At 36.3% G+C, this 14,418-nt stretch overlaps 1 protein-coding gene across 4 annotated transcripts in view; it reads left to right on the top strand.

Annotated features, from left to right (window-relative positions):
• NFATC3 (nuclear factor of activated T cells 3) overlaps positions 1–14,418 on the top strand; it is an 81,685-nt gene that overhangs the window by 38,400 nt on the left and 28,867 nt on the right. For 2 of the 4 annotated variants that reach the window (XM_016200754.2, XM_016200755.2), the window contains exons 4-6: positions 5,688–5,887; positions 11,035–11,207; positions 12,417–12,557. In XM_016200754.2, the coding sequence (XP_016056240.2) occupies positions 5,688–5,887; positions 11,035–11,207; positions 12,417–12,557 (514 nt within the window). Of the gene's footprint in view, positions 1–5,687; positions 5,888–11,034; positions 11,208–12,063; positions 12,162–12,416; positions 12,558–14,418 lie in introns of those variants that run through there. The other 2 variants (XM_016200758.2, XM_087827523.1) reach the window with 2 other exon arrangements.

Here is a 14,418-nt window from a genome sequence, read left to right as displayed (position 1 = left end):
TCTGTCCTATAGTGTCCTTCTGGTTTTAACCCTCCAGCTTTAGTTAAATTAAGCAGGCACAGACCTTTGCTATGGAAACGATACAGAAACATAACAAACAACTTGGCTTTCTTTCTTCTGTAAAGCAGAGTGTGGCCTGAAGAGAAGTATACTCATACTAGATGAATGTTTTTAGAGAGTAGTGTTAACAGTAGCAATAATTTGTTTCTTGCCTGCAACATAATGCTCCTCTGAAAATGGGATGGAATGGTAGTCTAATGTATTTCATGTTCCTTTAAAATCCCCACGATGCAAAGGAGAAGCCCTATTTTTCTTATGCAATAGTATATACACTTGGCCCTAGCCTGTTTTGCTCAGTGGTTAGAGCGTTGGCCTGTGGACTGAAGGGTCCTGGGTTCGATTCTGGCCAAGGGCACGTACCTCAGTTGCAGGCTGCACCCCAGGCCCTGGTTGGGGGTATGGGGGAGGCAGCCAATCCATGTGTCTCTCACATCGATGTTTCTCTGCTCACTCCCTTCCTTGCAATGGAAAAAATATCTTCGGGTGAGGATTAAAAAAAAGGTATATACACTTGGAGCAGATGATAGCCAAAATATATATTATGAAATATATTCCCTTTGAAATTTTATATGCATGATTACCTCCCCCCATTACTGGTTCGTTTTACTATTGAAGTATAAAGGACAGGTGGCTTATGTCTTTGCCAAGCTGGTATTAATGTGAGTCATAATATGACTAGGATACTTCAGTATATTTTATGTACTGGTACATTATGTGATATTTGGGTAACTTAATAGATAGCAATAAAATTTTTTATTTGTGTTTTCTATTTTAGATTTAACTACTTCACTTTGAATACCTACTTTAGTGGATATAATTCTTATTTAAATAATTATATTAGCTAACCTTATGAGTTATTTTGCTCCACCAAGTTGTACTCTCTTATTCCAAAATACATTCATTCATTAACGATTGAATACCTGTAATGTACTAGGTACTATATACTTGGCTCTGGAGATGACACGATGGATACTGTTCCCATCACAGTACTTGGATGCAAGTGGTAAAGTTATTGGTATTTTTCCCCTAGATAAACAGTTGGTTCCATAGAATAATTTGTCCAATTTAGGATTAAATAAGAAAAAACAAGAAAAAGCAAGTATAGCAGAAAGGAGTGGACAAACACTTACTAGCCATCATTTGGGGTAGTTTCCTAATCTTTCTTAACTTCAGATACTTCATCTGTAAACTGGAAAAAATGACATATACTCTGCAGGCATTTTAGGGTTTAATGAACTCATTTAGTTAAAACAAAGCCTATCATTACTTTCTACCTTCACTTTTTTACCTCTTTAGAAATGTGGATAAATCTCATTCTTCTTTATCACTTATGCCATCTGCCTGCATACAAACCAAAAGAGAAAATTAGCTGAAGTTAATTTGTGTGCATACGTACACATATCCCCACACTCTTGTCATTTCTTCTTTAGTTATTGATTTATTTAGGGTTTATTTTGTATTGATTTACTTAGGCTTTATTTTATATTGTTTATTTATGGAATAGTTTCCATTTAATTAAAACTTTAAAATTTATTAATTTATACTAAAATATATAAAAAGAAATCACAACTGAAAATACTGATAGATTTCCTGACTATATAAACATTTACAGAAAACTGCAACTTCCAGTAGATTGAACACATTTATTTTTATTAGACATTAGACAGCTTCATTTTAACCTTATTAGGTGAAGAGAAAAAACAATAAGGAGCACAAATCATTTCACACCAAAGAATCTTGGAAAGGCGCATGAATTGGAGGCACCGGCATCTCTCAAACTGTGATGTGAGGTGGGGTTCAAAACAGAAGGATTGGTTGAAAGTCTATATGAGAAGCAGTTAGTATTCAGTTGTATGAATGTACCACAGCTTTGTTTTCCACTCATTTACTGATGAACACTTGGGCTGCTTCCAAATCTTGGCTATTGTAAATAACATTGCAGTGAATATAGAGTGCATATATTCTTTCGAATTAGTGTTTTGGGTTTCTTCAGATAAATTCCCAGAAGTGGAATTGCTGGGTCATAAGGCAGCTCCATTTTCAGTTTCTTGAGGAACCTCCATACTTCTTTCCACAGTGGCTGCACCAATTTGCATTCCCACCAGCAGTGCATGAGGGTTCCCTTTTCTCCATATCCTCACCAAAACTTGTTTGTTGGTTGTACTGGAACTTTTTTACAATGCATACTTACCATATTAAAACAAGAAGAGAAAAGTAGATTTCAAATGTCATTCTTTCAAGGCACAGTAGACTGCATTATTTTATCAAATTAGATATCAAGCATTGTGTTTATTGTGCAGTAATGCTGTGGCTGGGCTAAAAGAATGTACGTATGATACAGCCTCACATTTCCACCTAGATGTCTCACTGTTAACTTGAATACAGCATGACGAACATTGAAAACATCACCTTATCTCCCTCAAAATCTGTTCTAAATGACTTTTTTTTTTCATTTGCTAGTGATACCACCGTTTTTCTGGATATTGAAGCTCGGAACTTCTAACTTGTTTTCTTCTCTTTATTATTTATTTGTAGTCAGTTACAAAGATCTCTGTAGGGTCTCATAGGAAAGATTTATTGCATTCATTCCTCTCCATTCCTATTTTCTATGTATGTTCTCATTTCCACCCTATTTCACATGATTTTAGTGCTTTAGCCTTTTAGTTGGTTACCATGATTCATTCTTTTCTCTCCTTCTTAGAGCTTTAACTTCTTTTTATCATGTGCTGTCCCACATCCTATATTATTAATAAAAAAATGTCTGCCTTGGTTGGGTGTCATCCCATGCACTGAAAAGCTGCCAGTTCGATTCCCTGTCAGGGCATATGCCCGGGTTGCTGGCTTGATCCCCAGTGCGGGGCATGCAGGAGGCAGCCAATCGATGTTATGCTCTCACATCGATGTTTCTCTCTTCTCCCTCTCTTTCTAGAAAACCAATAAACTATTCTTAAAAAAATAAAAATGTCTGCCTTTTGATGTCTTCACTAACTTCTTTTTTGTTTGTTTGTTTTTTTCTTAACCCTTACCTGAGGATATTTTGTCCATTGATTTTTAGAGAGTGGAAGGGAGAGATGGGGGAGAGAGAGAGAGTGAAAGAAACATTGATGTGAGAGAGACACATTGGTTGCCTCCTGCATGCTCCCTGACTGGGGCCAGTGATTGAACCTATAACCCATTAATGTGCCCTTGACCAGGAATTGAACGTGGGACCCTAACCACAGAGCCACACCAGCCAGGGTTCACTAACTTCTTAAAGATTAATACATGCCACTTTGTTCTTTATTATGTGTCGCCTATATAATACTGGCTGAAGCAATAACATTCACTGTGTTATTTCCATAATTGATCCTCAGTAAAAAGAGGGAAGGGGTAGAGTAGTGATCAAGACAAAGTTTTTGCCTTTTTGGAACTTACATGGTACTGAGGAAGATACATAATAAATATAAAACACTTTTTTTAGGGTATCAATGCTATAAAAAATAATAAAACTGAATAAAGGAACAGAGATGTAGTATTTTAGATAGGGTGGTCTTCTCTTAGGAGCTGACCCCTGAGTATATAGCTGAAGGAGTAAGGTAATATAAATATGAGAGGGAAGAATATTTCAGAGGAATAAAATATTAAGTGTGAAGGCCCTGAAGTTAGGAATGAGCTTGGGTAGTTCATGTATAAGGCCACGATGGCCAGAGCAGAGTGTAGAAGCAATAGAGTAGGAGAAGGTAAAGGCAGCAGGGCGTAGATCACACAGGCCTTGTAAATCATCACAGGGTATTTGAATTTAGTTCTGATTGTGGAAAGAAGCCATTAGATAGTTCTGAGCAGGGGGCTGAAATTTTTCGGTTAGTATTACGTTTGTTCTGGTTCCTGGACAGAGAATAGGCTGTAGGGGAGCAAGAGTGAAATCAGGTAGAGCAGTTATAAGGCTGTTGCAATGGTCTAGGCTTTAATTGCTTCTCTATAAATGTTACAGGACTGAAAACCATCCTGGGTAAATTATATTATCTGATAATAGGCAAAAGTCTTCATATCCTTTTCTGGGTAGAGGGGGGTAAATAAATTACAGTGTTGCTTGGTTACAAACTACTATAAAGCCAGGGATGGGCCAGCAGGGAAGGAGTAAAGTATTCACCTGAAGGACCACATAATAGAAAAAAACTCGTTATACACACTTGAAACTCTGATTGATTCCATACTTAGATCATGGATGCAGACTAATAGCTAATATTTGTTTATCACTAAGTACATGCCAGACACTGTACTAGGCACTCTATATTTGATATCACATGTCAGGATACTTTATAAACAATAGTACAAAAACAGAAGAGAGCCCTAGCCAGTTTGGTTCAGTGGTTAGAGCGTCAGCTCTTGCACTGAAGGGTCTTAGGTTCAAATCCAGTCAAGGGCACATAAGATTGTGGCCCCCCCCCAGCCCAGGCATGTGTGGGGGGTGACCAGTTGATGTGTCTCTCACATTTGATGTTTCTCTCTCCCGCCCTCCCCCTTTTTCACTCTCTGAAAAAAGCAATGGAAAAATATCTTTGAGTGAGGATTACAAAAAAAGCAACCAATGAATGCATAAATGTGGAGAAAAGGGAACTCTCGAGCACTGTTGGTGGGAATGCAGACTGGTGTAGCCACTGTGGAAAGCAGTATAGAGTTACCTCAAAATATAAAAAATGGAACTGCCTTATGACCCAGCGATTCCTCTTCTGGGTATATATTTGAAGAAGCATGAAACATTAATTTGAAAGAATATATACACCACTAGGTTCATTGCAGCATTATTTACAATAGCCAAGATTTGGAAGCAACCCATGTGCCCATCAGTAGATAAGTGGATAAAAAAGCTGTGGTACATTCATACAATGGAATACTAACTCTGCCATAAGAAAGAAGGAAATCTTACCTTTTGTGACAGTGTGGGTGGACCTGGAGAGTATTATGCTAAGGGAAGTAAGCCAGTCAGAGAAAGACAAATACCATATTATTTCATCCATATGTGGAGTCTAATGAACAAAATAAGCTAACAAACAAAATAAAAAACTAAAAACCCATCTTCCTTTTGTAATATATTCCAGAATTGTATAATTCTTAAACTACTTCCAAAACTTGGAAGGTTGTTCCCTTTCTACTTTTTTATTGTATTGATTTTGATTTTTACTTTGAGAGTACGTTTATTAAAGCTGGGAACAGTGAAACAAAGACGGCCTTAGGATAAAAGAAGCAACAGGAGAAAGTCTAGGTGGGCTGCTTTGGCTCTCTTACAGATGTTATAGGAAAGAAATGAGCTAGGTGGGGCTGCTTTGGTTCACTGGAAAGTCAGAGAAAAGGGGGCCTTGGAGACAGGTTCAGGGGGTTAGCCCAGGACCTTCCCATTGCTCCCCTGGTTGCAAATCTCATGGGGACTCTTAGAGTTTAGGAGAGACACACCTGAGAGGAAAGAAAGGTGGGGTATGCTCTTGGGAGGGAGAGCACGCCCACTTACTACTTTTTAAAACTATCTTTTTTGAAATTACATTTTATCAATAATATATGGTACAGATAGAAAGATTTAGTGTTGTAAACTTATTGTAAAATGCATGGATAATGAATTGTTTTTTTCTGTTGTTTTTTTTCTCCCTGATTAGCTGCTGGGCTATAGTGAAAAGCCGATAAATCTACAGATGTTTATTGGAACAGCAGATGATCGATATTTACGACCTCATGCATTTTACCAGGTGCATCGAATCACTGGGAAGACAGTTGCTACTGCAAGCCAAGAGATAATAATTGCCAGCACAAAGGTTCTGGAAATTCCACTTCTTCCTGAAAACAATATGTCAGCCAGGTATTTTGAAACATACCCACAAATGGACAGTTTTTTCTTTTCCTAAAACAACTTTTAGAAAAAACATTCACTTCTTTTTATTGTACAAAAATAAAATATTTGTTGTTCTAAATTAACTGAATAACATTATGTAAATAATCAGAGTACATTTGCTAAGGTTGGTAGCATATTTCCAGAAAGCAACTTCAATTCAGCAAAAGTTTATGAACCCATGTAGTACTAGCCAAGCAGTAGGTGATATAGAGATAAAATATTTGGACTTTTTTCAAGTAGCTCATAGTCTAATAGGGTAAACAATGAATGAACAATTGTGGTACAATTGTGATCGATATGTTTCTTTCAAGGAAAACTTTGACTTTACCCTTAGGTGACCAACTTCCGAATGAGTATGCAATAGAGTTTTGTTCCAGTATATTAGTTAGGATTATATATAGTTGCCTGTTATAGAAACTTGAAATACAGTGGCTTTAAACAATTGGAGATTTAGTTTTGTATCCCATAATAGAAATATACACATAGGAATTTTAGGGCTAGCTCAGTAGCTTTTAAATCATTGGGTTCCCAAGTTCCTTCCGTTTTTTTCTTCCCTACAATTTTTAGTATGTGATTTCTTTTTTCTCTTTTAAAATATGTAAATATGTTTTTTATTGATTTTAGAGAGAGAGGAAAGGAGAGGGGGAGAGAGAGAGAAACCTCAATCGGCTGCCTCCTGCACACCCACTACTGGGGATCAAGCCTGCAACCTGAGCATGTGCCCTGACCAGGAACTGAACCGGTGACATTTTGGTCCACGAGATGATGCTCAACCAACTGAGCCACACCAGCCAAAGCTAGATATGGTTTCCACTCTTAAGATTGCCTCATGATTTAAAGTGGCTGCTGGAGCTCTAGTCATCGCAATCATAATCCCAGAAGGAATAAGGAAGAAGCTGTAAAAGAGAACTTCCATTTGAGTCAGGCTTCTTTAAAGAGCTTGTCCCAGAAACCTACCCACCACACCTCATTGATCATCCTTGTATGTAAGGAAGACCTGGTTAATTTTTTTTACCTAAATACACTGCCACCTTGAACAGTATAGGGGCCTATAACTAAGGGAAAAGGGAAGAAGGGACATTTAGTAGGCAGCTATTAATATGCCACAACCAGGTATGTGAAACTTACAGTGAAGTTTGTTACAGAAGTTACTTCCAATTACAATATAGACCTTTCTTAAAATGGCAGTAACATCTATTTCTGCCTGTTGCAAAAACAGATATCAGTCTCTAGCTCTTTTCTTTTAAATTTATATTTAACTTATTTTGTTAGGCAAACTAAATATACCCCTGAGAACATAGCAATTTGTGATATAATTCTATTATAAAAATAAGAACTTGCCTGAAGAAATAATTTATCCTGTTACTTGTTACCAGAAAAGACAAGTTAATATACATTTAAATAAAATCTTATTTTGCCTGCTTTGTTCAAACCCAGTAATTCATTGCACAAGGACTATAACAGTTTTTTCATGGCAAAGGCAGGCAGCTAGTTGATGATCTGTACTCTTAAATTTCTGTGTTCTACGATTGAGAAAGAGCTTGCCTCAACCAGTGCTTGTTCAGGCACTTGAGCAAAACTCTTAAGGAAAACACTGACTTTGCCTCCAGACATCCTATTTGACCCATTTTCAAATAAGATAAGGTGGCCAGCCTCTGAATGAGAATGCAAGTCTGCCTCCCTTTTACCTTAGGATCTTTTTCATCTAGTATCAAAAGCATATACAATTAGTCAGCTGCAGAGGAGCATTTAAAACTCAGCTTTGAACCATTTTTTTTTTTTCTTAGAACTGACAAAATTGATCCCTGAGAGACACTTTTCAGGCCATGTTTCTGTTTATCCCTCTGGATATTTGCAGTACTTGACTTGAATCAAGTTAAATAGAAAATCACATGAAGCTTATTATGCTTTTTTTTAATGTTTTCATTGATTTTTTTTTAGAGAGAGAGGGAAAGGGAGAGAGAGAAACATCAATGAGAAACTTTGATCGGCTGCCTCCTGCACACCACCTACTGGGGATCGAGCCCAAAACCCGGGCATGTACCCTGACTGGATATCAAACCTGTGACCTCTTGTTGCATGGGATGATGCTCCACCAACTGAGCCACACCAGCTGGGCTTATTATGCTTCCTTACTTTGCTTGAAGGACAGTAAAAGAAATAGCCATAAATACTTCTTTATAATCTGAAAAACCACTGTTTTTTAGGTTGGTAATTATACACACACGCACAATCCTTTCAAGTTAAAGGAAAAATTTGGTATTTTCTGATGACATGGTAGATTTTGCTTTACCAGACCAGGAGAAACCTATAAAAACTTTATAGCATTTATTTTTTGCTTTGGCTTCCAGGAAGTTCATGATTAAGTCAATTATAGTAATTATAGTAATTCATATAACCCTAGATTTAGGATATATTTATTTCCTGTTCCTTCTATTTAAAATTTTTTGTTTCTTTTTTTCTTGACCTTGTTTGTATTCATGTTGTAAATTCCCTTATCCTTTCTAAAATGAATATATAAATAAATTAAAGAAAATACAAATTCTTAAGAAATTGGGAAAGCCTCACACAACAAATAATATGGAAAAAAATCAGAAAAGTAGGGTCTGAACATATCTGCCTTCTCCTTTTTCTATGTACTAGTACATGGAACAGAGTTAGTCATGATTCATGTCCTTTTTCCAACAGTCTTGGCATATACTACCTGCCTGGATCACACCATAAAGGACAAAGCTGCAGAAATACAATTATTAATAGTAACAACCAACTAGCCCCCTCACCCCATCCTACCATACCTAAAACTTCTCTGGCCATTTTGTCCATTCTGGATGTTAGATTGGAAGCAAGAATTCTATGGGAACCAGGGCTTGTAGCAACATTGTGTGTGTTTAAGAAAGGTTTGAGTAAGGAACATCTGGGAAGTTACCAAACCTAAGAAATGTTTTCTGTGTACCTTAGATAACAGGACAGCTAATACTAAATGAGCTTCTTTTCCCAAGAATAATTACTATGATAAGCTATAGTAGTGGAATGTAATAGAGTTTTACATAGTGGTAGATAAAATTTTGTGAATGATAGATAAGACCATTCATTGTTCAGAATAATTGATGCATCAGTGAATTATAGGTATATGTTAAATGGTTCTACAGTTCTCTAAAAAGCAATGGGTGGGAGAAAATTGGTAGATAGTCCCCTTGTTTTGCCTAAGGAGGCTTGGTCATTTCAATCCTAATCTCTCTTGGATGTATAAGAGCCTCTATCTAAAACCAGTTCACTAACCCATAAGCCATAGAGCCACCACCCTACAAGATACTTTAAATATAGGATGCCAGTATTCATTGCCTTACCTTACTGATACCTCCTTCCTGTTTTTAAAACTAGATGAATATGGATGTGGCAGAGTTACATTCTGATAGTTTTAGTTGTAAACCGACTTGAATAGTTATTTCCTTGCCGATATATGTAGTTTTTTTGTGTTGGATGTGTTTTTTTCCCCTTTTGTCTTGCATTTCTTAGCCAGTTTTAAGATTGTCATTTCTGATTCTCTTATTCCAGATTTTCTCTTAGAAGCTTAGCTTTCTGCTAAAATACCTTCCCTCAAAGCTCAATAAAATATATGATCTCTGGTGTTTCCTCCTAAAGACTCTTGTTGGCATGTTAACATAAATAATCACTACCTGATACAATTTGATCAATACTGCTTTGAGCTAAAGTGCAGTTGTTTGATATTAGTTAAATATTTATTGTATTTATTTTCAAAAGTATTTTCTTTTTTAGACATTTCTTCTTTGTCTTTCTGAAGATGAAAATATTCATCTTTTTGGGGATTCTTTCTTGTGCTTTACTGGTTCTTAATCTTGATAACCTAGTAATATACATTGTCCTTCAAAGCACCTTCTGTGGCCTTTGAGCAGTGAGCATTAGAATTGGAAATACTGGTAGGTACAGGAAAATAACAGTGAGTGCCATGGAGAGAGTAAACTTTAACTAGAATGCTGATCATTAGTTATCCATTTGCTATATTCTTCCAATATGTTTCCTACCATGATTATGTGTTAAGCAACCATAGTTAGTAAGAAATTTTGAAGGTAATGAAATGTTAAACATTAAATGCCAAAGCTGTAATTTTGTATGTGTATTCTTTAGACATATGTAATACAGTTTAGAAACTATAGAAACTTACAGTTTAGAAACTTTAGAAATATGTAATATAGTAAGATATATAAGAATTGTAGCCTGATGGATTGTTTTATTAATAAGCACATCACTATAAAAATCTGTGCTGTTAATGACATTTGTGGTCCTGTAAATGAATCTTTTCTGGCCTAGTTACATACATAGAATTAACCAGTTTTTTTACTTTGTGTTTCACTTATCTAGTTCTGTAAAACAAACCACCCCCCAAATTGAATGCCTTTGAGTAATAACTTTATTTATTTTATGATTTTTTGGGTTGACTAGACTCAGCCAGTTCATTCATGTGGTGTTAGCTAGGATCACTCATGCACCTGAATCCAGTTGGTAGCTTAGCTGGGTTTGGAACATCCAAGATGGCTGGAGTAGTTAAGGATTGTCTCAGCCATTCTCTCCTGCATGCTATTTGGACTTCATAGTGGCTCAGGGCTCCAAGAGGAAGTTATGAGGCTTCTTAGGTGCTAGACTTATAACTTACACAGCATCACTTGGCCACATTCTGTAAGGCCAGCTTTCAAGGAGAGGAGACATAGAAACTCTAGGAGAAGTGACATGCAAGAACAGGAATGGGAAGGAATTATTGACAGCCATATTTGCAGATAATCTATCACACTATTATACTTTTGTCATACAAAAACTTTTTTTTAAATTCCCATTTATCTCTTCTTTACCCTCATCGACGTCCCCTTACCCACCTTTTCCTCTGGTAATCACTGTACTGTTGCCTGTGTCTATGAGATTTTCATTTTTTGTTTTGTTTTTTGCTTAATCCCTTTACCTTTTTCAAACATTTTTGATTTTTGATTTTAGCTAATGATAGTTCTTCCCTTCCAAATTAACAATGGCTGTTTAGCTGAGTTGTTTAGAACCACTAATTATCAGTAAGCAAGTAAATTTTTTATATATTTTTTTCTCCCTAGTATTGACTGTGCAGGTATTTTGAAACTCCGAAATTCAGATATAGAACTTCGAAAAGGAGAAACTGATATTGGCAGAAAGAATACTAGAGTACGACTTGTGTTTCGTGTACACATCCCACAGCCCAATGGAAAAGTTCTTTCTCTGCAGACAGCGTCTATACCGGTTGAGTGCTGTAAGTGAGCTTGTGATGTTTTAAAATTTTGTTTGCAATAGGTTATGATTTTTTGTTTTGCTTGTAATGTGATGTTTGAATCAAAAGTGTAGACTGAGGCACAGAGTCTGGGTAGCTGATGTGCTTTTCTTGCATGGAAATAAGCTGCATGGTTAGGTGGGAGGAGTAATGATCTTGAAGTTAAAAAATGGTTTCTTGTTATAATTTGATCCTAGGTAGCTGTATGACTATAGACAAATTCTCTTGACCACGATTTTTTTTTCTTAAAACTTTTTATTTATTTTTAGAGAAAGAAAAAGGGGGAGGGCGGGGGGGAGGGAGGGAGAGAGAGAGAGAGAGAGAAACATCAATGTGAGAGAGACACATCAACTGGTTGCCTCCCGCATGTGCCCTGACCAGGGCCAGGGATCAAGCCTGCAACTGAGGCACATGCCCTTGGCAGGAATCGAATCTGGGACCCTGCAGTTTGTGGGTTGACGCTCTAACCACTGAAAAACCGGCTAGCGCAATATGTTTTCTTTTTTTCTTTTTTAAATATATCTTCATTGATTTCAGAGAGAGGAAAGGAGAGAGATAGAGAAATAGAAACATCAATGATGAGATAGTCATTGATCGGCTGCCTCTTGCACGCCCCCCACTGGGGATCGAGCCTGCAACCCGGGCATGTGCTCTGACCGGGAATCGAACCCTGATCACCTGGATCCTAGGTCGACACTCAACCATTGAGCCACACCCAGCCGGGCTATATGTTTTCTTGACTACATGGTGTTTGTCCTTTAGAAACATGTCTCCTTTTAATTGTATGCAACATAATTACACATCTTTGGATTTAATGTGTCTTTTATAATTACATTAGATTGATCAATTTTAACAGTTGTAGAGAAGAAATGTATTAAAAACTTAAGCTAAAAAGAGAAAAGCTGGATGAAGTCAATATGAAGTTGCAAACATTAGGTAATTTCTCTTTATTAGTTGGTTTCTTTACAGTTGTAGTTTAACAAAATAATTTAGCAATCACATAAATCTAATGAATCTATCTTGTTTTCTAAATAATGTAGTTATTTTAGTGGATATTGTCACTATTGTCTTGAATTGTAAAAGCCTAGAGTTTGCTTCTCTATTTTCATTTTATAGCTTGAATTTGTCATTTATATATGAAAAATTGTCAACTAATATTCTGTTTCTTCTCAACTATTAAAAATAAAACAGCCCAGCGGTCTGCTCAAGAACTTCCTCATATTGAGAAGTACAGTATCAACAGTTGTTCTGTAAATGGAGGTCATGAAATGGTTGTGACTGGATCTAATTTTCTTCCAGAATCAAAAATCATTTTTCTTGAAAAAGGACAAGGTAAATAATACAAGATTTGTGTTGATTGACCTCAAACTGAGGGGCAAAAGGGTGAAATGAATTACTCATATATTTCACTGATATTAAACACAAAATAGTTTTTTTAATTTTCATATAAATGTTAAGTTTTCATTATGGATGTCTCAAAAGTATGTATATACACATACACACACATATGTACATAGATATATACACACACACATGTGCACACACATATACATACATATCTATATTCAAAAGAATTGAAAACATGTCACACAGAAATTTGGACACAAATGCTTATAGCAGCATTATTCATAATAGTCAAAAAATGGAAACAGTCCAAGTGCTCATCAACTGATAAATGGATAAACAAAATGTGTGGTATATTCAGCCATAAAAAAGAATGAAGTGGTGATTCATGCTACAACATGGATGAACCTTGAAAACATTGTGCTAAATGAAAGAAGCCAGCACAGAATGTCCAGAATAAGCAATTTATAGAGACTGGAAAATAGATTAGTGGTTGTAAGAGGTTGGAGAGAGGTATTAATGGGGAGTGACTACTAATGGGCATAGGGTTTCTGGAATTAGATAGAGGTGATGGTTGTAGAGCTCTGTGAATATAAAAACCTTTTAAAAGCTTGAATTTTATGTATACTTATGTGAATTATTTTATTTTTATTTATTGATTTTTAGCTAGCTAGCTAGATCTAGAGAGAGAGAAAGGAGAGAGAGAAACATTGATTTGTTGTTCCACGTATTTATGTATTATTCATTGGTTGTGAAACCTGAGACAAAATGGTCCGGGCTGCCTGTCACTACTTGAGCCAAATTAAGCAGATACAAAGTTGAGTCACATATGAGTATTTCAGTAATGCTGGCAGTATGGAGAGAGCAGCAGGTCATCCTGTAAATTCTGCTCTAACTTCCCCTACTAGCCTGCTGATTATATATAGATAAGGAAGAAAGTCTATCTGCAAGAGGGGAAGGTTAAGGGCTGCAGGGTCGGTGGTCTGTGTGTCTTTTTCCAAGATCTTGAAGTCCGATTACAAGGTAGTTAATTTTCTATGATGTTAAAAAGAGCTCTTCATTTTCCTGGGACCAGAGAATGGTCAGCATTCCTGAGGCAAACTCCTGGAGGGGGCTAGGGTCCAGGCACAGCAACCAAATCAGAGCGTCTCCTGTCCAAGCTTCTAATTATGGCTTGGTGTTTCCAGTAATAGCCTTCATCCAGGAGCCTACCAAGAGTCACCTCCTTAGAACAAGGACACACATATTTGATCTAGGAAATTCCTAGGACCTCTGTGTCAGGAACCAAATATTAGAACAAAAGATGTTCCTAGTGCTTTTATTAGGACCTTACAAGGGTTTTAGGAGCTCTATGCTGGGAGCTGGAAGCAGAGACCAATATATATTTCTTCTGTTACTTCACGCCAGTATTTATTTCTCCTAAGTTTTCCAATTTATTGACATTATCTCATAATATTCACTTACATCTGGAATTATATGCCTCTAAAAAAGTTAGTCCTTCTATTTATTTGTGTCATCTCTTTTTTCAATTAGCTTTTCCAGCGTGCTTGGCTTTGCTGATCCTTTCAATTTTGTCTTTGTTTCTTTAATTTCTATATTTTTCCTTCTTTTAAACTTTTAGGGGAGCTTAATGTTTTTTTTATTAATTTAAATACTTATCTCATTCACTTTTTATCCTTTCATCTTTTTTAAACTTAAGTGTTTGAGGCTGTACATAACCCTATAGCATGTCTTGTGTAATTTCAGTACTTCTTTTTCCACTGAATCTTTTTTCTTGGAGATTAAATATGTTCTAGTCTTCTAAACATTTTCTTTCCCTTGACTCTATCATCCTCATAAGCTGTGGTTT

This window comes from Miniopterus natalensis, chromosome 18, assembly GCF_054644295.1.
Source record: "Miniopterus natalensis isolate mMinNat1 chromosome 18, mMinNat1.hap1, whole genome shotgun sequence".
In the NCBI taxonomy this organism is placed as follows: Eukaryota; Metazoa; Chordata; class Mammalia; order Chiroptera; family Miniopteridae; genus Miniopterus; species Miniopterus natalensis.
This window is presented reverse-complemented; position numbering and strand designations above follow the sequence as displayed.